This window comes from Branchiostoma lanceolatum, chromosome 4, assembly GCF_035083965.1.
Source record: "Branchiostoma lanceolatum isolate klBraLanc5 chromosome 4, klBraLanc5.hap2, whole genome shotgun sequence".
Taxonomy (NCBI): domain Eukaryota; kingdom Metazoa; phylum Chordata; class Leptocardii; order Amphioxiformes; family Branchiostomatidae; genus Branchiostoma; species Branchiostoma lanceolatum.
The window spans coordinates 23,483,668-23,505,728 of NC_089725.1; the positions used below are offsets into that span (position 1 = coordinate 23,483,668).

The 22,061-nt window shown below is 40.3% G+C and overlaps 5 protein-coding genes across 5 annotated transcripts; 2 read left to right on the forward strand and 3 right to left on the reverse strand.

Moving 5' to 3' along the window:
- Positions 1-12: 12 nt before the first annotated feature.
- On the forward strand, positions 13-12,938 carry LOC136433484 (protein phosphatase 1 regulatory subunit 37-like). The gene is made up of 14 exons (XM_066425729.1): positions 13-337; positions 1,248-1,345; positions 1,843-1,888; positions 3,118-3,218; positions 3,495-3,614; positions 4,769-4,919; positions 6,010-6,155; positions 6,816-6,935; positions 7,401-7,542; positions 8,026-8,192; positions 8,529-8,639; positions 9,075-9,774; positions 9,884-9,973; positions 11,025-12,938. Exons 1-14 carry the CDS (start codon positions 142-144, stop codon positions 11,081-11,083), a joined length of 2,247 nt encoding a protein of 748 aa, XP_066281826.1. The 5' UTR covers positions 13-141; the 3' UTR covers positions 11,084-12,938.
- A 283-nt stretch (positions 12,939-13,221) lies between these two features.
- Positions 13,222-17,383, reverse strand: LOC136433496 (barrier-to-autointegration factor A-like). The gene is made up of 3 exons (XM_066425769.1): positions 17,251-17,383; positions 14,111-14,250; positions 13,222-13,892 (listed from the first exon to the last, which is right to left on the reverse strand). The coding sequence occupies exons 2-3, from the start codon at positions 14,234-14,236 to the stop codon at positions 13,746-13,748; spliced, it is 273 nt and encodes a 90-aa protein (XP_066281866.1). The 5' UTR covers positions 14,237-14,250; positions 17,251-17,383; the 3' UTR covers positions 13,222-13,745.
- Positions 14,448-17,243, reverse strand: LOC136433489 (guanine nucleotide-binding protein subunit beta-like protein 1). The gene has a single exon (XM_066425754.1). It carries the CDS (start codon positions 16,032-16,034, stop codon positions 15,072-15,074), a length of 963 nt encoding a protein of 320 aa, XP_066281851.1. The 5' UTR covers positions 16,035-17,243; the 3' UTR covers positions 14,448-15,071.
- A 137-nt stretch (positions 17,384-17,520) lies between the features above and the next one.
- Positions 17,521-20,179, forward strand: LOC136433494 (probable RNA-binding protein EIF1AD). The gene is made up of 5 exons (XM_066425767.1): positions 17,521-18,116; positions 18,408-18,516; positions 18,845-18,953; positions 19,187-19,237; positions 19,452-20,179. The coding sequence occupies exons 1-5, from the start codon at positions 18,030-18,032 to the stop codon at positions 19,669-19,671; spliced, it is 576 nt and encodes a 191-aa protein (XP_066281864.1). The 5' UTR covers positions 17,521-18,029; the 3' UTR covers positions 19,672-20,179.
- LOC136433495 (ciliary microtubule inner protein 1-like) lies at positions 20,150-21,738 on the reverse strand. Its single transcript, XM_066425768.1, has 4 exons — positions 21,605-21,738; positions 21,118-21,199; positions 20,756-20,935; positions 20,150-20,351 (listed from the first exon to the last, which is right to left on the reverse strand). Exons 1-4 carry the CDS (start codon positions 21,655-21,657, stop codon positions 20,214-20,216), a joined length of 453 nt encoding a protein of 150 aa, XP_066281865.1. The 5' UTR covers positions 21,658-21,738; the 3' UTR covers positions 20,150-20,213.
- Between the last annotated feature and the right edge of the window lie 323 nt (positions 21,739-22,061).

Sequence of the window (22,061 nt, forward strand, 5' to 3'; positions counted from 1 at the left end):
CACGTGAATTCTCGCGTGAAGACCCTCATGTGATCACGGAAACAAGACGACATCAGAAAATGGCCTCTAAAAACTTTGGTGCAAAGATATAGTGATTTTTCAGGGAAACTTCTGACCCTAAAGACATGATTCTGGCAGTTTATGGTTTTAGAAGGAGAGAGGCTTGAAGGGAGTGAGATGTCTGGGCCGGTGACTGTAGAGTCGGCGGGACAGGCGGAGGTGCAGAGCCGACCTGCGAGCTTCCTGAAAACAAAGCTGCCAGGAAGACGTGTCAACTTCCCAGCTGACGATGCACTTGTTGCGGGCGCAGCGGAGCCGCCAGACCCCTGGTCATTGGGTTCGTCTCTTAAGATTACCCTGTTCACCTCCTTCTAGTCGTCTTAAGTATATCACTGACGAGTTTCTCTTGGAGAACACGATGTGATTTGATGCCATAGCTTTACACCTGTACACACCTGTGCACCTGCGCATGTGATTCCATTGATGTTTCACTAGCCATGAATTTTTCAGTATACAATGTATTTACATATAGTTCAAACAACTTGCTTCTTGTCGTGAAGTAGACCTTGTATCACGATTCATCGGACTGCTCTTACAATTATTATTTTTAAACATTAACGTTTATATTATCTTGCAACTAAATTGTTAAACTAGATTCTGTTGTTAACTATTCTGTTAATTGTCAGGACATTCATTTTCTAACTTCCTTGAGTTTGAGTTTATTAGGATCCACAATTAGCTTAACAGCTACTCTTCCATTCAAAAACATGACTGGTCAAAACTACATGACACACAGGAACACAACATATACAGAATTCCTTCATTAGCGAATGGCACCAGTGAATAGAAAACATGTCAGAAGCTATAGATGCATTGGAATGATGAACATTGTGTTTGATGGACAGCATCTGTTGAGGTTATTCACCCCAAATCTGGTTGTTTTATCATCATAACCATGTTTACCACACATTTTGAATGGATGAAGGCCTGGTCGGCTTCTTGTAATCAATGGATATATCATATACAATGTATTGTCACTAACATTGTACCATGCACCTATCACAGTCACACAGTCGACAACTTATAATTACTGTGCTTGAAAATGAGTCAGTAACATCAGATCAGTAGTGGTATCTGATCAGTATTGATTGTACTTAATGAACATCAGCAGCAAAGAGCTACGTTATAGTCTGTTTAGGGAACTGGTATTCAATAAAGACCATGTCATTTGTTTATCCTCCCACCAGCTGCAACCTGCACCACAGAAGAGCTGGTGTCAGCGTACAGGGACCACTGTCAGAAACTGAACATACGACCCCTCCCACGTGTGCTGCAGCAGCTGGAGGTCAGCAAACAGCATTCATCACATGTCTGCTCATCTGTTAATGTTTCACTATATTGCTTTGTTCTTTGAGTGCAGTTTGGAAACATTTTATGTAACTTTGGTGTGTACAGCTCAGTTTGCACAACAGAAAATAGAAGGGGTATAAATATTGATTCAGAACCTTTCTTAGAGCTGTAGTTGTAGATATCTGAACAGAAACATTTGTCATTAAAAAGAAAAGCTGGAAGAGCCCTGGAAAATTTGCATGAGGAAGAGGAATTATATTTTCAGCTATAGCTGTATTGATGGGCCTTGCAAATTGCAGTGTCTATTGAGATTCTAAGCTGCATGTGCATAGCATGTTACATGGTATGTCCAAAGCTGCACAAATCATGAATGTAAAGTATGGACCGGTAGGACTGTAACTGGTTGATAATAGTGCTGAATGTCTTCAGATTTGTTTGGTATTTGTATGGATATTTTTTGTTAAACGAAAACTTGTTCTCTTCTGCATACAGGCAGTTACAGACTTCACCAAACGAGTAGAAAGCTTGAATCTCAAAGGTAATATAGGAATAACTTGATATTCGTTCTAAACTGTACCATTTTCTGCACCATGCTAGACTCAGTAACCAAAAGCTGCCTTACAGAACAACAAGTCAAGATTGAAAATTATATAAGATAATTGTATCCGAGTCTGATTTCCATAGATCTATAAAAAAATCTCCCAATCTATTACCAAAGGGCTACCCTGTATACAATTCTGTTAACGATATTTCCAAGTAAGGTATTGTGTTTCTAAACCAATTTCACACGAGACAGATAAGTCCTTAGAGCCATGGCAACAGTGTAACATGGTTAGAACTCTACCCATGGTTGCAGAGGAAGGTTACGTGTACAGAATAAAAATTGTCTGATTCTGAAGCACCAATATCGTGGAGTAAAGGTGCTTTTTTCACAAAGTAAACAAGCTGATTGAAGAGTTCACATCATATCATAGTACAGTAGAAACATAACCACAATTACCAAAGACATGCTTGCAGTTGCCCTAGTGAATGAAGAAAACATGAGACATCAGAAAACATGATCTTGGCACCAGATGCATACAGCTTGTCATGTATCAGGGATGATGATCTTTATCCTGTTGTAAGCTGGATTACCTGATACTGTGATGAGTTTTCGTGATAAGGCTAGTTTAGTTTGCCACACAATCAATAAATGCAGCATCTGTTAATACTGTTTGTACTAGTCCTAGAAATCGTCCTTCTTGAAAGAGCATGTTTTTTCAGACAGATGAAAAAGACTTAAAAACATGTTATTTTTAGTATTTAATCATTGAATCTATAGCAGTAGCTAGGTTGAGTGTTGGGAAATATTATAGGGCTGACACGGAAAATAGAATAACCATTCACAAAAGATTGCAATTTTGTTGTTGTTATCAGTTTAATCATTTCAGATGGCATTGTCAATGCTTATCAGACAAGGAGACAAGCTCATCTTACCCTTAATGATATCGTTGGCTGGGTATGCTGGAAAACCATTTAGGTGCATATTGAAATGTAGATGTCACTTATCTATTGTCATCACCAGACATTATGGCTATTCATTATCAGTGGAAAAGCTCTTCATTAGGAAAACGCAGCGCTCGTATTAAGGTTTCAGGAGTCAAGATGGCTATTGAGATCATTCACATTGCCGAATAACAATGAAGCCCTGTTTCCACATTTTGCTCTAAATGTGATAAAAGCCAATTTGAAAAGCGTGTCTAATGAACTGTTTGTGCACTCTTCCAGGTGAAAGATTAGATTCCAAAACAGCTGAAACACTCGAGGAAGTTCTGAGGAGAGTTCGATTTGTGAACATTGACCTGGAACAGACCAGCATGGATGCAGAGGTGGGTTCTGAAACTTTTCAACATGATGTGAAATTACCTTGAAGATAACCAAAAATTTGTATCGACAATGAGAAACATTCAACTATTGAGGAAATTTGATGTACATGTAATTACAATGTAGAAGTAAGTGATAGACATAATTCACTCTACAACCTGATTTGGATGTGAATTTGAGAATCCCAAAATGAATGCCTTCATCTTTGAAGTATTGGTAGAAGTACAGTTTCTCTTTTTGGCTTGCTATTTTACCCCTTTCCTTGGTGTGTTTTATTCCAGTGTGCAGTTGCATTGGCCGACATGATAGAATATTATGAGTCAGCAGTGAAGTTGAACATTGCATTCAACAAGCATATCAGCATCAGGGGCTGGCAGGCCATGGCCAGGATGGTCAGGAAGGTATGTTGGTTAGCTGACAGGTCAAGTCAGTATAGTTTTTTTTCACGCATAGATTGGGCTAAATATTAAGTAAAAAGAATACCGGTATGTTAAAACGGTTAGTCTTGGTCCATTTTCCTCTTGAAATTCTGAAGGTTTGTGTTTGGCCCCAAATGCATAGCTAAAGCCACCACAACACAGGTACATTTTTAAGACAGGCAAAGCTACATGTAATGATAATGTAGAGCCTCATCAGGCTGAGATTTTGAACTCTATCCACCATCATTGATATATGTCCGCATTCTAACTTTCATATATCTGTATCTGTATAGCCGGTATAACCGCCCTTTGGCGTAACACACCAGCTTCGCAGGCACGCGGCGCGGCAGCAGCTGGTTATATTACACTGAATGGCCTGTCACACCTAACTTTTGCTCATCTGACTGCAATCGTTCTTTGAAGCTATTTAGTGAAGGTGTTCCTACAGCATCTGATGACAATGAGTTCCATTCTACTATGGTTCTCGGGAAAAACGAATTTTTGAACACATCAATCCTTGGTTTATAACTCTGGTCCTTAAAGGCATGACTATTTCTTGTCCTTTTCTGGGCTGGTATTAGATAATTATCAGTCGGTACATACACAAGTTTATTAGTCATTTTGTACATCATGCAAAGCCTGGATATTTTTCTTCTGTCTTCAAGTGACTTCCACTGTAGATCTGCTTTCATTTTAGTGACACTAGCACCCCTGTCATAGTTGTTCATGCAGAACCTGGCAGCTTGGTTCTGCACCCTCTCCAGTTTATCCTTGTCTTTCTTTGTGTATGGAGTACTGCAGCAGCTCTGGGTCTCGGAAAAAAATTGTGGTGGTAGTTTGGGCCTGCTATGTGCTTTTCTGTGAACTACAGACGTCTTTTTGTTGGGAACTTTGAAAGAAGATAGCTAAAGATGGGTTGAATGGATTTTTCTAGCTGCTGTTATGTTTATGGTCACAATTCTTGCCAATGTGCTGACGTCATCGTTATTCATTGATGATAATGTTTTATTTGCAAATTCATACCCGTAGGCTAATTGCAAGGGTGCAAACAGTAGAAAGGGTAACAATGATAACGAGTGTCTGTTCTATGCACCTAATAGACACATGATATTAGAATGTACTTGTGTTCTGTACAGACACAGTGCCTTGAGTACCTGGATGCCAGGAGCACCCTTATCACCGAGCAGACAGGACCTCACCTGAGCAGGGCCCTACGGATGGGCAGCAGGATCCAGACACTGCACCTGGAGTGCACCAACCTCAGTGGGAGGCCCATGTTCCTCCTCAGTAAGTATTGCACTAAGAGACTTTAAAAAGAATGCAGTATACATAAAATGGTTGCAAAGATAGCAACAATGAAGATTTATTCTTACGTAAATCAGGAGGACACAGAATATTTATTCTGAGGACTATAGAGGTAGCAAAATGTAATAGAGTGTACATTGTGCTGTTACATAACACCTACTCAGTAAGAGAAATATTACAGAAATATACTGGTTGCAAGGAAAGTAAGCATGAGTATTCTTACGTAAATCAGGTTTGTGTTTGAATATTGAAAAGGAAGAAGAATTTTTATTCTGAGGGCTATAGAAGTAGCAATGTTTAATGGATTGTAGTTTTTGCTGTTGGTTGGAAGTAACAGAACATTGTGTAATAGCTAAAAACAAAATTGGACTGGTGTCAGGTAACATGTGATACACGTGCAGTATGCTTTAGAATGTGGTATTTTGAATGTTGAAGGTATTTTCTTCATGGACAGGTGAAACTGTGTCAGCTAGTATTGTTAGGTCTAGCAATGGTACATATGTAAGAACTCTAAAAGTGACTGGCATTTGGTCTGGTTCTGGGTCAGAACACAAACCTAACACTATTGTGGCAACAGCACCTGACATAACATTGGCATGTGGATAAGCCTGTTATCGACTGAGTTGTTTTTGTACAAAATTTACATCCTTCAATAAGAGCTTCAACAAGTAAAGAAGTACATGATTGTATGTTCTGGTTTGGACTTGAACCCTTGAAACACATTAAGGTCACAAGCTTATGAGATGAGTTTTGGAGTCTTGAGGGATATTGAATTTTTTAATAAAGCATGAAATTTGGGCTTTGACCATTTAGAATGAGCAGACCACACACCAAGTCTAGGGTGGTATTTTTACCCATTTCTCTTACAATTTGTGAGGTCTTTTGGCTCAGTTAGAATTTCTTACTTTCTGTAGACTGCAAATCTGTTTTCTCTTGAGGGTTGCCTTTAAGTAGGGTGGTTATCAAAAGGGATATATTTGTGCAAGAGCAATAATTTCAAGTATTTGCCATCTGTAGAAATATTTTGCTGTGACGATTGTATATGACTGTTTGTCCATCCTTTGCTCTGCAGTGTCAGCCTTAAAAGTGAATGTTGCAGTGAAAGAGTTGTTCCTGGCCGACAACCGGCTGGGAGTCCCCGATGCCCAGCAGATCGGCCAGATGCTGAAGATGAACAACACCGTCCAACTCCTGGACCTGAGGAACAACCAGATACAGGTTGGGAACAGCGGCAGTATTTGTAAATATCATTGACAGTTCACAAGGAAAAAGTTTACACTTCCAAGATGCTAATGCACATATTTTGCACAGTATATCACTCTGAGGGATGGTCTCCCACACCCTGGGAAATATGCTAAAAGTCTGGTACATTTGTAATTTTATTTAGATTGAGGTTCATCAGATTATGGAGCCTGTAATCTCAGTAATGGGGCCAGAAGACATTCTGCCATGATTGCCAGCTTTTAGTGTATCCTGCCAATTTCTTTCTGTTGTGTCATGTCTTGTTTGTGAGTTCAAGTAGTGTCTTCTCCTTCTCCATCTGGACTTAAGCATGTTTTTAAAAGTAAAGAAAGCGTTTTTTGACAGACAAGGACGACGTGGCACAAGTTTTTCATAACTTATTTAACAGTGCCACGTAGTACACAGAGAATAATATACCCATTTTTACATCTAGGTGGAGTGAAGTCGTGTAAAGTGCCTTTCCCAAGGGCACAGTCAACATTGGTGGCGTCAGGGGGATTTGAACCCGGGACTACTTGGTTCAGGGCCAAACACCCTGTCGTTACCCCACATGACCCCTCTGTTGTTTGTTACCCAATCTTGTTTGTTATGTGTTTGCTACTTGCTCAAGAGATCTACATTCTGTGTTTTCTTCAGGACACCGGCCTGGTCCACATTTGTGAAGGGTTGGGTGAACAGGAGAGGGGCATTGTCACCCTTGTTCTGTGGAGTAACCACATCACACAGCTTGGAGCAGAGTACTTAAGAGAAACACTGGTATGTTGACGAGCTTCTTCTGGAAGGATTAGACATAATGAAAGCTCTGTTCCTTGTATTGAAGTTGATTGTTTGGTGGGAAAAATAAGAACATACAGTCAAATCTATACACATGACCACCTCTACATAATTACCACCTGGACCATGTGACCACTTTTTGGTGGTCCCTCAGATGATTTTTCCCATTGACACAAGCATTAAGGATCCTGTCTATGGTGATCACCTCACCTCTCCACATAGACCAGATTTTATCAGTCCCCTGATTGGTCTTCTTGGGCAGTTTTGACTATGTAAAGTAACATCTACAGGTCAGATAAATGATTGCATTCATCTTTTGTATCACCCTTTTGTTACATACTATTCTGAGGGTGTAATACATCAAGTGTTCATCAAGTGTAATGATTGGTCTTTCACTGCATTGGTTACCAAATGTCCTTGACCTCTGGCTGGTTCTGTCCCGTCCAGCCTCTACTGAACTACCTGGAGACCCTGAACATGGGACACAATCCCATCGGCAACGAGGGTGTGCTGAGCATGAAGGAGGGTCTCCTGATGAACCAATCACTTCTCAGGCTGGGGCTGGTGGACACCAAGATGACTTGTGAAGGTGAGCTGATGCGGAGGAATCAGAGTAGGCTCAAGTAGGGATGGAAAATATGTTATATATGCACCTGTATTATCAGTACATAGGTAATAAGGATAAAAATGATTGCTTTTCATAAACTGGTAAAGTGCCTTAATCATGACAAACCTTTTGCACAGTAGGTACAAGCAAGGAGGCTTAATCAGATCTGATCAAACCTCCTTGGTACAAGCTGCGTAAGCCTTGGTAAGACCGGATGGTAAGGTTTGATCCACTCGCACCGGGGTGGACCCCTACTCTTTTTGATAAACATGGTGGGTTCTTTAACATGCTGAAGGTGTGACTCTCCCCAAAACATACGATCTCATAAGGTTATGTGACTTATGTTCCATCTAAAAGGACGTTCTAAACCGAAGCTTTCACTGATTCAAGTGAGGAAATAGGTGTTAAGTGCCTTTCCCAAGGGCACAGCGTGATAACGTTTTCACTCCGCCTTCCCCTCTTTAGGTGCAATTGCCTTAGCCGAGTTCCTGTCTATAAACCCGAGGATTGTGAGGCTGGACCTCCGAGAGAACGACGTGAAGACGGCCGGCCTGATGGCCCTCCAGCTGGCACACAGGGTCAACTACTCACTCACCAGGCTGGATCTGGACAAGGAACCAAAGAAGGAATCGGTCAGGAAACCTGTGTTTGTTTGTTTGCGTGTTGCTTATGACGACATCTGTTACATGCCATAGAGGCCAAAACGTTTAATTGTGGGTCACCACTTCTTGTCAACATGCAACATCCAATCCAACATGACAACTGATAAAATGCATTAAAAGTAAGTAACGTAATTGTTCTAACAGTAGATTAGCCTTTGGTGTAATTTTTTTAAATTTCTGTACTTGCGATGATTGTAAATTTGATATACATGTATGTGGAGAGAGAGAGATGCATTTTCTGTACGGAGGCTGTATGTATCATTGTTTACCTTCCTTGTAAATAATTGTATACCCATCTGTCTGTAGATGAAGGACTATGCAGAGACCCAGAAACAGCTGTTGTCAGCCATCCAGGGGTTCAGTAAGAGGAACAAGGAGCGGGCCAGGGAGGACAGGAAGGCAGAGCAGCACGAAGAGGTACAGTCTGGGCATTCATCTGCCATCTCTCTGTCCCTTTCTGCTACATATTTTACTATCGTCATAAAGTAAAACACGGAAAAAGAATGTTGTAGAAAGTCCTTTGGAAGTGACATTTTTTGTAGCCCAAGGGAGTGTGGGAGGTGATCACTGCATCCTCTCTTGTTAATGCTGTTACCAACAGTCTTTGTTTCTTACTTTGACATCCTTTAGAAAGCTTGCACCTGCAATGCTCACTAGTGCCAAAAGTCTACAAAAGAATCTCCTCAAACAAAATCCTGGCTACGGGCATGTGCAGGGTTTCATAAAGCATTGCACATCATTGTTACATAGGACACAAAGCCACAAGAACATTGCCATACATAAATGATGCATGGCTATGATGTAGTCACAGTCTGAATATGAGGGCTAATGTTGATGCCCATTCTTTCTCAGGTGGAGGTTGCACAGGAAGCCCAGGAGGAAGGGCCTGCAGAGGTCCAAAGTGCCAACCAATCAGGAGACAGTAGACATGGGGTGTTGAACCCCGGAGAGGACATTAACCTTGATGTCATGAACGAAAACAGTCAGGCTGACACAGAAACAGTAGAGCCTAGTATAAAGGAGAATAAAGTTCAACATAGACTAGATACAGCAAGTGATGGTGAAAATGAAACAAATTCACATACAGAAAACACTTCCAGCAGTTTGCAGCAGGGAGATTCTGAGAGTAGCGCTACAGAGGAAGTAACTGTAGCATGGACCGAATCTAGTCCTCTGAGTATCCTCAGAACCAAAACCCAAGTGCCTAATGACAGTTCTGTCCCTTCTACTGATTCTGGAAACCTCTTACCAAGTTCTACTAACTCACCTGGTGATACCTCACCCATGCGCACTTCCCCTGATGAAGTGTCTTTGTCGACTGGTGTAGAAGCAAGCATTCCCGATAAGGTGGACAATGCAAACTGTGGAAAACGGACCTCTAGCCAGGCCCCTGCATCGGGGGATGCCATCAACAACAATTTCTCAGGAGTCTCGTTACCAAATGGGAGCCTGACGGACATTGAAGCAGCACTGATATCAGAACCAAGGAAGATTACAGAGACAAACCCACAGGACATTCCAACAGATGCAGATGCAAACATCAATACTTCAGGTACTCACTTCTGTATTATAATCATTTATTGTTTAATTTTGAGTTGCTGTTGTTTTTGTGTAGTTGTGTTTATAATTCTAAATGTACACCTATGCCTGTCACCATACAGAGTTGAGCAGTTCACCTGATGACTTTGAGAAAGAATTGGACCAAATTCTGGCCAACGTCACTGCTGGTAAAGGCCTTGACCCTCTTCCTGGTAAGGACACTCCACTCATCATCCTTAACTAGATACGAGGGGTGATCAATAAGTCCTCGGCCTCACCCAGAAATAAGGTGCACAACTCAAATTTCGGGGCATGATTATGTAGTATGACATCTTTTACCAATATCCGCCAAACTTCAAATCATTCTGATCATTACTTTACAGACGACACTCAGTAACATTAGGTGAGGTAGAAGGATAAAAACATGGACAATTGAACTGTGACTTAAGGTGTGCAGGCCGACTTGCTCTGCTGAAAGTCAGATACCCACATCTTTTTAGTTGAAATAAGAAAGGAATCTTTATCAAACATTTTGACAATGTCTTCGAAGATTTTATGCCGATTCATGGCATGAAGAACTCGACCCACACAGCTCTGACCACAGTGTACCCTTGTTTTTCTCGTCACTTAATTACTTAATAGTTTTCAAATGGACGTCGACTAAAAAGTATTGGCCACAATAATTTGAAATTTGGTAGGTATTGGTAAAAGATGTCAAACTACATAATCATGCCCCAAAATGTGAGCTGTGGACCTTATTTCTTGGTGAGGCCGAGGACTTATTGATCACCCCTCGTATGTCCATAATTTTTTTTCAAACAATATAACATCCCTATGGTGTATTTATGTGGCCTTTACAAGAACAATTGTTTTATGTCAAATATGCCCATTTACAAATTGAAGTCGAAAATACTTTTTGGTGACCTAATTCACTCACCAAATTTGTGTTTGCTTCACTTGACTTTGCATGTAATGCCAAATTTGTGTTTGCTACAGCATTATAGTGACAAGCTAAATTTAGACTATCATTTGCATTCTATATCAAATGTGTGTTTGTACTGCCATAGGACAGCTTAGAACTGCCACTTATTTCTGGAAGCACAATACATGGGATTAAACTTAAGTAAGAATTTGTGTAGCAGTCATTATCTAGGCTCTTGTTATCATGTCATTGGTAATCTGGTCTTTTCCAGTTTGTGTTGTTACCCACTTATCACCCTGCCTTCTTCAGGACAACATAAATAATCTCTGTTCTGTTGACAGGAGATGAACTTAACCTGGAGAGTCTGGATGACATCTTTGAAGAGGAACTCACGGCTTGATGGGTTCCCTCATACCATTGAAGTTTTACCACCATTTATTATTACTTCTTATTTGTTTCTTAACTTTGAAACTGTACACATTCTGTAAACATGAGATATGAACATGAAAATGGCTTGGCAAATATGGATTATTGCTTTTGTCAGATCATCTGACAGATTAAAAGCTTTTTGCAATTGTGTTACATACACAACATGATGGCTGTAAAGCAGTGTTTTAGGCTCTGATGACCAGGAAGATTCATGGATGGGGATGTAAAAATATTTCTGTCTTCAGTTATGGTAACTTTCTGTTGCTTCTTCTTCTTTTAAAATCGGGTGCATCCTTTTTTTCCAATTGTCATACAGCCACCATGTGAGCCTCCCTGTTGTATTGATTTGTGCCCTTTGATCTACAAATCTATTTGGTGCTGATGTAAAGCATAAAAATGTATTCTCATACAAATTTCAGCTAGGTAGAATAGAGCTTGACTAGGAATGAATCTCTACATGTAGTATTCAGCAGTCTGTATCTTTAGGGAATTACGAGGTAATTAGTAGCAAGTAATTTTGTCAGTAGAGTAAATTAGGAAAACATCATGAAGTATCCATCCTTAGTAATGAATTACACGAGACCAAAGTTAGGGAGGTATGTAGTACCCTCCATATATAAGGAAAATCTTGTTCCCTCTCAGGCTGTGACATGATATTGGTACATGGTGCAAACATTCTCAACTCAAGATTATAAGTACTAATTTTTGAAGCCCAAGTATTTTTCTTACCTCTTGGAAGGTATGAAGGTTAGATGGAAAATGTATTTAATATTATAGGGTTTGTAAAAAAACAACTTAGCATTCAGTGTTTTACTGGAACTCTTTCCAAACAAATGCGGTGAAAATATGCCAAATGCAGTCATCTTTACTGTTGTATCTTGTAACAAGATATCATGGCACAATCACTCAGATTAGTGGAAGTGTCAAAAACAGACACTCTAATGAAATTGTTCTACTGGACCAGCTAGACATGTCATGTGCACAATTGTAGCCACTTATTCTGGAGCAGTGATTGACAGGAATCAGTCCAAATGTCATGATGGCTACATGCTTGCATGTACTGTGTAATAAGGCCAGATGCAATCTGATCAACCATTGAAATTCAATGTAGAATCTATGTGAATAATTACTCCTGTCCTTGCAATTGTCTGTGATAAATAGGAAGCCTAGGATTTTTTCTATTTATTAAAGCTGGTGCAATGAAGTATTTGGCAGACTTCCTGTAAGAATGTTAATATCTAAATATTGTATGGGACTCTTCTGCATACAGCAGGTAGCTTTAGGTGTACATTGCTTAGTTTATTATCATTTCCATCAAGGGTAATTTTATTTACAGTATTGAAAGGATATTAAGGTTATTGCCTGTACATGAACTATGCTCTCAGTACTAAGAGTCTTAGACAATGACATCTGTACCTTTTAAATCTTTTTGGTGGTGCGCAAGTCTGCATTGAGAATGAGATTATAACACAAAAGGAGAGTGTGAAAAATGATACCCATAAGATGCAGAGCAGAGCACTGATTCTCAATAAACATGAAAGAACCTCAAAATCTGAAATTATTACATAGCAAACAGATCTTGATTTAAACATGTCAATTTTGACTCATGTTGATTTTCTTTTTTGATTATTATATCCTACATTACATTACATTTAATTGCTTAATTTCTGGGTATATTTTATCAATTTGTTTCATGTACTTCCATGGAAATTGTCTGATACAGCACATGTCCTGTACTACAATAAATTCTGCAATTTTATGTATTGGGATGGTGGTTTATACCTCTCTTAAGACTGGGATTGTTCTTAATAAATCTTTTAAACGGACAGTTCCGTTAGCCAAATCATCATATTAAGACGTTTTACTAGTTTCAGGTTTCAGAATATTTGTTGGTGTGACAGCCTCTTTTTTTTCTGATGATATTGCAATAAAGAAACAATTGGGGCTGTTCCAGGCAACATGGCCAGACAATGAAACATGTTGAAGCCTTCAAAGGGCCTGGCCATTTTAAGTAGCAGACACACACAGTAAAACATGAGAATTGTAAAACTGCTTAGACCTTGTTTTTCTGGACGGCCCTTTGAACTGATATAACAATGGACAACTGGGAAGAAATTGAAAGTTTAATTCATACATCATGTGCAAAATAGACAGTGTAGATCAAGCTCATTCACTATATTTAATACATCTTTGCCACTAATCATACCAAACCTTTAAAACAGTAACATGGATCTGAGCTTGACAGTGAAATGTCTATAGAAGTTCAAAGTTAATGAGAAAGCCAACAATTTCTTTTAAAAGGCTTAAACCTAAGGAATTGCATGGGACAACGCAGTACAGCTCTTATCCACCGTATTTTAAGTATAATGTGAGAGAGACGGGTTGATTTTAAGGGAGGCAAGAACTTAATACAGGTAACTTGTCACAGGGACTGAAAGTTTACTAAACAAAGATGCTTTTGGATGGCCACTTACAATATTGGCAAATGCCTTACACTGCAGTATTTAGGTTATAGACTGACATATCTAGTTATGATAATATACATATGCAATAACATCAACATGAAAGGCACCCTAATGAGTATGTATATCATGCTACAGTACTTGTAACAGATAGCAGACACATGTTGCCAATCACAAGAAGGTGTCACACCACTGTTTAAGGCAGTTATAGCAGTCTGCACTCTGTTTACTGTTGGCATTGCATGTGGTCTTCAGCCAGTCCTTAAAGAACTCCTCATTCTTCTTCAGCACCAGGAACTGGCCCAGCACTACATATGCCTGTACAAAAAAGTGGCACGTTGTTCACAGATGTAAAGGCAAAGCAGATGTAAACTTTCTTATATTGCACGACTATTACATGCAGTTGCAAGGGAATGCAGATATTGGAATATAAAATGCAAAAAAATAAGGCTTTAATTTTACTATTACTTTATTTCCAAAACCAAGAAACAATTACTGAAAGGAAGCTGACATTTTTCTTAGTATGTGATCTTTACCTTGTCAAAGCCCTCTTCTTCCAGCCTTCCTCCCAGTTTCTCCCCAATACCAGCCAAGGCTGATACTGGCTTGTCCCCCATGGGCTCCCCAACAAAGTCCCTGTGCTTCTGTGATGTGGACGACATGATGACAACTGGAACTAAAACATCAGTGCAGAGTTAGATTACTATCAACCCAACATTCATTGAATGATTATACTCACACTACAGTGTATAGGTAGCCAAGTTACTATGACTAGTATGAAGTAAGCAAAGGTTTGACTCACTTGTAATGAACTGTATCCCCAACCACAGTTAACCGTAACATTTGCAACATCAACATCAACATCGTTACATGTTTGTTTGAACCATGTTTATTCATGATAACCACAAATTGGCACGCAGGCCAATCAATTACATACATGTATGCTGCAATGCAGAGGACATTCTGGGTTCCAACATCTCTTTATTCAAACCTCCTTCAGTTGCTGAGGAAAGGTAGTGGATACTACTTGAAATGTCTGACAATTTCCAAAATCTATCCAGTTGCTCAAGTAACTGTTATCTTGTGTATTTTATTATCTAGATGTCGAACCTTCATCGACACTCCTGCAATACTGTTCAAATTTGTATAGAAAATAGGGAAAGATATCGCACTAATGGTTACTTTAACATAAATAACAGTTATTATATTTATGATATTCCTTCCTCATATACAAAAAGATTGACTCTGTAATTTCTGTTAAATCTATATTTGCTCTCAATAAATTTGAAATACAATGTACATTGTAGTATGTATTCCTTTGTTAGGACTATAAGGATACTATATCATCACAGGCCTGTAGTAGATGTCTCAAAATTTCACAGGCAAAGAATCATGATTCTTAAGTAATTTGGATGTACAAATATACATGTACTGTATCTACTCTTTGCATGAATCTAAATAACAACAAAGAAAGTACATGTAGTTTTTAAAAAGTTATCACTGATTATATATAGACCACAGACTAATTCTCTGGTCTTTTGATCCTGCAGCAAGTAGCCTTGCCTCAGACTTATCATGATCAGAGAAGTCCACACATTGTACAATGTCCGTATGGTAGTCCAGTACAGCCAGAGGTTTCAGCTTCTTCCATCCATACAGACGTATCATATGATCCCAGCCTCCTGTTACCACTACTTTGTGGTCATCCCTTATTTTCACACATGACAGACCAGGGTTACTGAGCTCAACAATCTGTTTGGTCAGAAGTTGTCTATCTTTGTCAGTCCATACAGCAAGTTTGTTGTCAGCTGATCCGGTAACTCCCTTGCCTTGCTCCTGGTCATAATCCATGCAAAGAATTGGCTCTGCATGCACTTGTAGGTGGCTGACAATTTGTCTTTGTTTTACATCCCACATAGCAACACTTCCATCCTCGTATGCTGCCCAAAGGTGCAAGCATTCACAGTCTGCCTTCAGTGCCATGACCATCCCATGCGGAGGAGACCCTTCCGTAGGCTGTAGAGAAAAGATTGGCTTCTTGCTCTGCAGATCCATCCCCACTATCTCAGCTGGCCCCACTCCTGCTGCAGCCATCAGTCTACTGGAGCCCTGATTAAACATTTCAACCTGACAGAAGCCTACAGCAGACACTGGGATCGTGTCAGAAACATCCTTCCGGCCTTCATGCAGATCCCAGAGTGCCACTGCCCCGTCACGCCCCTGACTATAGAGCATCATGTTGTCACAAAGACCTAAGGACAGAATACCCTGGCCCCCATGTCCGTCAAGTACACCCATACTCCGTTTTGTCTGCAGGTTCCATGGGTGGATTTTCCCACTAGCTGTGCCAGAAAACAAGAGTCTAGGAGAGTCTGCCTCATGACAGTGAAACTTGAGGCAGTTAACTGCACCATCTGAACCACGCAGGACAAATACAGGATCAGGAGGGGGACGACTCATGTTGGGTCAATGACCACACAGGGACCCTGGAATAGAAGGAGGGCTGCTATTAGTAGGTGGTTTCCTCAAGTAGCCAGCTTAAGGATTCTTGCGAAGAAAATGACAGTACTGTGAATTTGTTGTTTTGCATTTAGCACATACATGCACTTTACTTTTAATCAAATCAAAGCATAATTTGTGAAGAAAAACGTCATGATTATGAAACCAAGGAAACCACCTACTCATCAAATTTATAGGAACTGTTACAAATTTATGAAGTTAGAAAGGTCCCAGACAGCAAGGGTCCCTTGGACATTGCACTAATTATGTGTCGATTCTTGAATGGGGGAGTGTCTTGCAACTGGGGATGGGTACCATTTTATCAAGTGATGAAGTGTTCCAATTATTTCAACACAGAATTTGTGATACCCTGCTCTAGTACTGGGCAACAACCCTCAGTTGGGGCCTTACTTTTTCTTTTATTATGTTGACATGAAGTGGTTTAAATAATTGAAATTAGTCCGCGGGGCCCTAAATAAAGAACTTAATAATTTCTAGCCCGCTTCATGCAGCTTATTGATTACACCGGGCTTGTTCTGTGACCCCGCGTACAAACTGGCAGAGTTCCAAACTCGCTAACAGAAAGTGGGGCATGAGGGCTTATGCCGTTTCGCTGCAGTTCTTCTTCTCCTTTCTTGGTCACGTAAGACATGTTTTTGTAGGCCTAAGTGGGTGTAGCATCTCAGCTCACACAGTATCTCCAATCCTTGCCGCGCCTTGTCAACAATGTCGCTGACCTGCAAGTCAGCAAATGACCTGACACAAGACACTACTTACAGGTGACCTGCCAGCTTGAGCTCAGCTACGGTCCAGTTTTTACCAGCCCAGTTTACTCAAGCTCACACTTGCCTCCATATATTAAACTGGGTACCACAGGGCAAAAGATTAAGAAGGAGGGGAGGTCAACAAATTACATGGGAGAAAACTGTCATGAGAGACTTGGAGGAACTGGGCTTCACTTGGGAAGGAGTGAGAAGGCAGGCACTGGACAGAAGTGCGTGGAAAGCAGTGGTGGCCCGCATCGTCGACAGATGAAAGCGGCGACGATGATGATGATGCCTGCATACTTTTATGGACATATGGAATTTCTCCCCTAAATGCAGACAAATGTGAACCCATCATGAACCATATAACACAAGCAAAAACCTAATAATCAAACACTCTACAGAATACATACCAGATACGGACGACAAATGTCGGAACAAAGACGAGTTTAGGAAAGATATGCCAAGTTTCACAAAACCCCTCCCTTCGGCAGTTGGCGGGCGGAAAATGAAACTCGTCACGTGACTGTACAAAAAATCGTCACGATCGACCTCAAAAACAATTCAGATGTCAAATACTGATTTTTAGACCATGGGTACGGAATTATTTGATTTTTGTTGTATTTTGAACGGGTGCTGAGTTGAATTTTGGTGATGGGTTGTGATTACTTGGAGAGTAATTTTCCCAAGATGCACTGAAAACTGTCATGGCGCTGGTAATGTCGAAATTTTGCTGGTCTACCGTCTGCTCCGTCGTTTTCTCCTCATTCTCAGAGCTGTCTTCTACCGGGTGAGCGTGGGACCCTCATCCAATTATGGCTCAGTGACGGATCTTCGCGCTGTCGTAGTTTATTGCCTTCAAGAAGGCAGAAAACAGCCAAGGAAGTCGTACAAAGTGTAGTACGCAACCTGTGGACACATTGCGACACGTGCTGAACTGCAGTGCAGGGAACTTTGCTGACGTCGGAACTTTTTTCACCGCTATCAGCACGGCTATCGACTTTATTGTGCAATACGAGATCAATATTGAGAAACTCTATTTTTGTACGACAGCTTATATTGTTGATATTATTTGGCTGGCGATTTCTTGAGAAGAAGTTATCTCGCGTTCAAATCTCAGGGCTCGTGGCAGATTTATGTTGTTGACGTTGTGAATTGCATCATTTGTGAGTAATAAACACTTGCAGCCAGTATGTCTAAGACAACCAAAAAGAAGCATGTTGCGAGGGAAGTGCTGGAGGAGTTCGTTCTCCCTGAGGGTGATCAACAAATTGTCAGGGTAACTTGTTTCATCTTTGCCTGCAAATCTACGCATACTTTATTAATTAATTTATTTATTTATTTATTACTACGCCAATATTTATAGCATACATGTATTTTATAGGTATGCATCAAATTTATGTCAAGAACTGCAAAATTCCACAATGTCAGTTATAAATGTTTATACATTTAGTAAGAATGGTTATATTCTACACTTAAAGAATGAATTTGTGCCATATTCTTTTCTTTTCATATGTTATTCATTGTAATATCATATATGATTATTAATGACACATGTAAATTTCTGCAGGTTGTGGCCAGCAGAGGTGGTAATCTACATGAAGTAGAAACAGCAGATGGTGACCGCTTCTTGGCAAGCATGCCAACCAAGTTTAGGAAGAACATCTGGATCAAAAGAGGTGAAAACTAGCACATAATTGATAAGGTTGACTATTTTGTAACAGTATATCATTCATATTGATAGCAACAAGAAGAAGTATAAGCATTTACATCTGCTTGCTGTCTATTGTCATTGTAAATTTGTAATACACAAGCTGCAGTACCCTAGCCTGGGTGCCATCCTATTACTACCAGGTCTCCTACACTCACTACCCTAAAAATCTTTTTTAGGGTATCGAGTATAGGAGCCCTGGTAGTGAAAGGATGGTACCCAAGCTAGCAGTACCCAATCAAGGCTAGTAAGTAGTACCCAATTAGCTGACCTTGACTGCTCTTCCTATGTTGCAGGAGACCATGTCATAGTTGAGCCCATTGAAGAAGGCGACAAGGTTCGGGCCGAGATCCAGTTTGTGCTGTACCGTGACCAGGTCAAGTACATTATAGAGGAGGGAGCATGGTGAGTATGATTTCCCCTCCTGCCCTCAAAGAATTGATCATAAATGTGTTTATTCTTTTGAGTACTTGTGCCTCTCCCTTTTGTCTGATTGTTGTTTCCCTGTATTCTGTGCTCTAGTACACAACCCATTGGGAAAGGTACCACTGTTCAAAAATGTAAGGATCAATCCAATTATTCTGAGCCTGTACCACTATTTTACTGAGGTCTAACATCCTGTCATGACTCCCTTACAGGCCTGAAGCTTTTGAAGTCTTAGGTCTGACAAACAAGCAGCGGGATCAAAAGTAGGTTTCATTTCTCTTGTCAGTCATTGTTACCTTGAATGTCAACTTTGTCATATCCTCTTACATTGCCTACAGCTTGCTGTACATCTGCAAAGGATCTGAGCTGTTCAACATTAGAAAAATAGAATACTTGTAAGCTTAAGGTCTTTTGTTGTTGCCATGGTAATCTGTTAATGAATGCTGGATAAAAGACATTGTTGTTCTCTTCATATAGTGGTCACAAAACTGAAACCAAAGCAGACCCACTCACCTCAAACAACAATGAAGCTACAGCTGCAGAGACAGATGAAGATGAGGACTCAGACAATGATGATGACCTGTTTGTCAACACCAACCGTCCAGTAATGGAGATGTACACTGACACTGAAGACTCCAGTGATGAGGAAGAGGAGGAGGAGTATAGACAAGAAGATGGGGAAGCTATTGATGAATAGATGCTGATGACCAATTTAGCTTGCTTTCTATGCAGTGCAAAGTTCTTTGTTTCAGAGACTTAAAACTTGGCCATCATCATTGGACCCAACGGCACTTTGATCAATAGATGACAAGCATTCGTGAAGCCAGTTCAAGTATAATTAGGCTTGATGCAGTACACTATGTATTACTTAGTAATGTATGTATGCTTTGTGCATAAGACATCTAGAAAACTCAATTGCAGATCCTGTGATTTTGTCTTGAAACTACTTTAATGCATTTGATCTATTATGGATCTATTTCTTCATTGGTGTACAATGTAAATTATAATATCTACTCCAGCTGTGTCATGAAAGCTAGAAGTTAAAGGAATGTGCTGTTTGCAAACTTGATTATTGATGCAACATTTGCATAGCTGTGTGTATCTAATGCCCCAAGTCAACAGACATTGAAATGGATGCCTAACTGTGTACAAGAAGAAACAGCCAGTTGAAGTAATTATATCTTAAATAAATAGTTTTATGCCAATTCTTGTATTTCTGTGTGCCTGATTTGTGTCTGCTCAGTCCAGACCCTGTAGGGGCCATCCCAGCATCTTGATGATTCCTTTCTGCCCGCGTGCATTAGGTGCGTAGCGACCATAAATTTCCAGCTGGCAGTCAGGCCGTGCCGACTTCCACCCAATCAGACCAGCTGTCGTCTGTTTTCAAAGTAGGAAAAAGCTACAGTTAGATAACAGTTACAGAGTTTTCACAGACATTGAATTTACTGAAACAATAAAAGGTCTGGTGCATTAGGCTGTACTTGTAGGTCCACATAACATGGAACTTAGTCTGGATTGTCGTTAAGCCGGGTGCTCCACGGGGAAGCAGGTGCTTTCCGCTGCCTTGGTATCTTCGGTACACGGCAGTAGTTTGATGCGGTTCTTTATTGGGCCACTAAACTACGTGTCAAACTACTACCAGGTGCAAAAGATGCATCTGCAGTGGAAAGGGCCTGCTGCCCTGTAAAGCGCCCGGCCTTTTACCCCTGGCCAAACGATGATTGAGACAGGATCCAGGTTGAGGCCCACAAAGATACAGGGAGACATGCAGTTGTAGATACCTTGGGGAATGTAGGAGTTGGAGGGCGCAGGCTGGGTAATCTTTCCTTGGGAGACTTCTTCCTCTGTGGAGAACCTGGTTTTGTAGCAGCTGAGATGGGTGGGAGTTTGGTGTAGTTGGCCATCACCGGTGATAGTGTGGGTGTCTTGGTAACATGAATACCAGCCATCCGATCATACACCTATGAACAGGTTGAATTTAACTTTATACATGGTGACAGACTTTGTTCACATGTGATGAGGATTTAATCATCCTGTGTTCTGTATCAAATTGAGTACATGTACTTGTACTTTTATTTTGTTGCTTTATAAACATGCACGGTTGGTGAAGGAATGTCATACACTAGATGGCATTGGACCCTACCTTGTTGTACTCTGTTTTTAAGAATCCCCACTTATCCGGCCAATGGAGCAAGGCCCTCAGCTCATGACGAACGTGATCCTTCCTGTAGGCATACACGTGTTTTGTAAACTATTTGTCATCAGAATGACGCAAAGCAACAGACCAACACTCATCCCGAAAGGTTACTTTCACATTGCATTGTATACACAGTAATACTTTTGACAAGATGTCCACTGCTTAGTACATCCTAAGTTTACATTGTCTCATTGTAGCAACAAACAAACACTTCACAGTCAGATATTGATTATAAAGATAAACTCTGTTTTCCAGTCTCTGTTGGTAAATGCTCTTTTGATCAGGTAACATGGTCACAGGTGATTTCGAAAACGGTGTGTTCATCACTAAGCTTTTACTTGGACAAGGCAGGTGTCATCTCCCGTAAGTCGTGTTTGAAATGTACATAAATAAAATGGACACGTTCATTGAACAGCCGCCAGTATGTCCTTACCATATCTCATCGCTGTGCACAAAGTTCACATCTTTCCCACGAGAAGAAGCCATGTTGTCGAGAAGTTGAACGCCTGTGAAAGAACATATAGGTTCTGTTTTTGCCGTCGCCTAGCACTAACGGAACTTACGGAATAGGTCAACTGAGGTGAGCAATCACAGCTTTATTTTATTCTAGAACGCGATCCTAAGGGTCGCATCAAATTACGTAACATGTATCATATAAACCAGTGGATAAATATCTATTTTTTCATGTGATGAAGCAACTTTTTGGGATGTCAGATTATAGACTTGATTGCACATGCTAATTCAATTTTTTTTCCTAAAGTTTCTGTCATTTCAGCTCCGTGGCGAATTTGACATTACAAAGGAGACCCTACAGTTTTGTGCTTCAGACATTACTAGTACTTACTAGTATCATCTCTATTTGTATATATTGAAACATATTCGCCGTCATT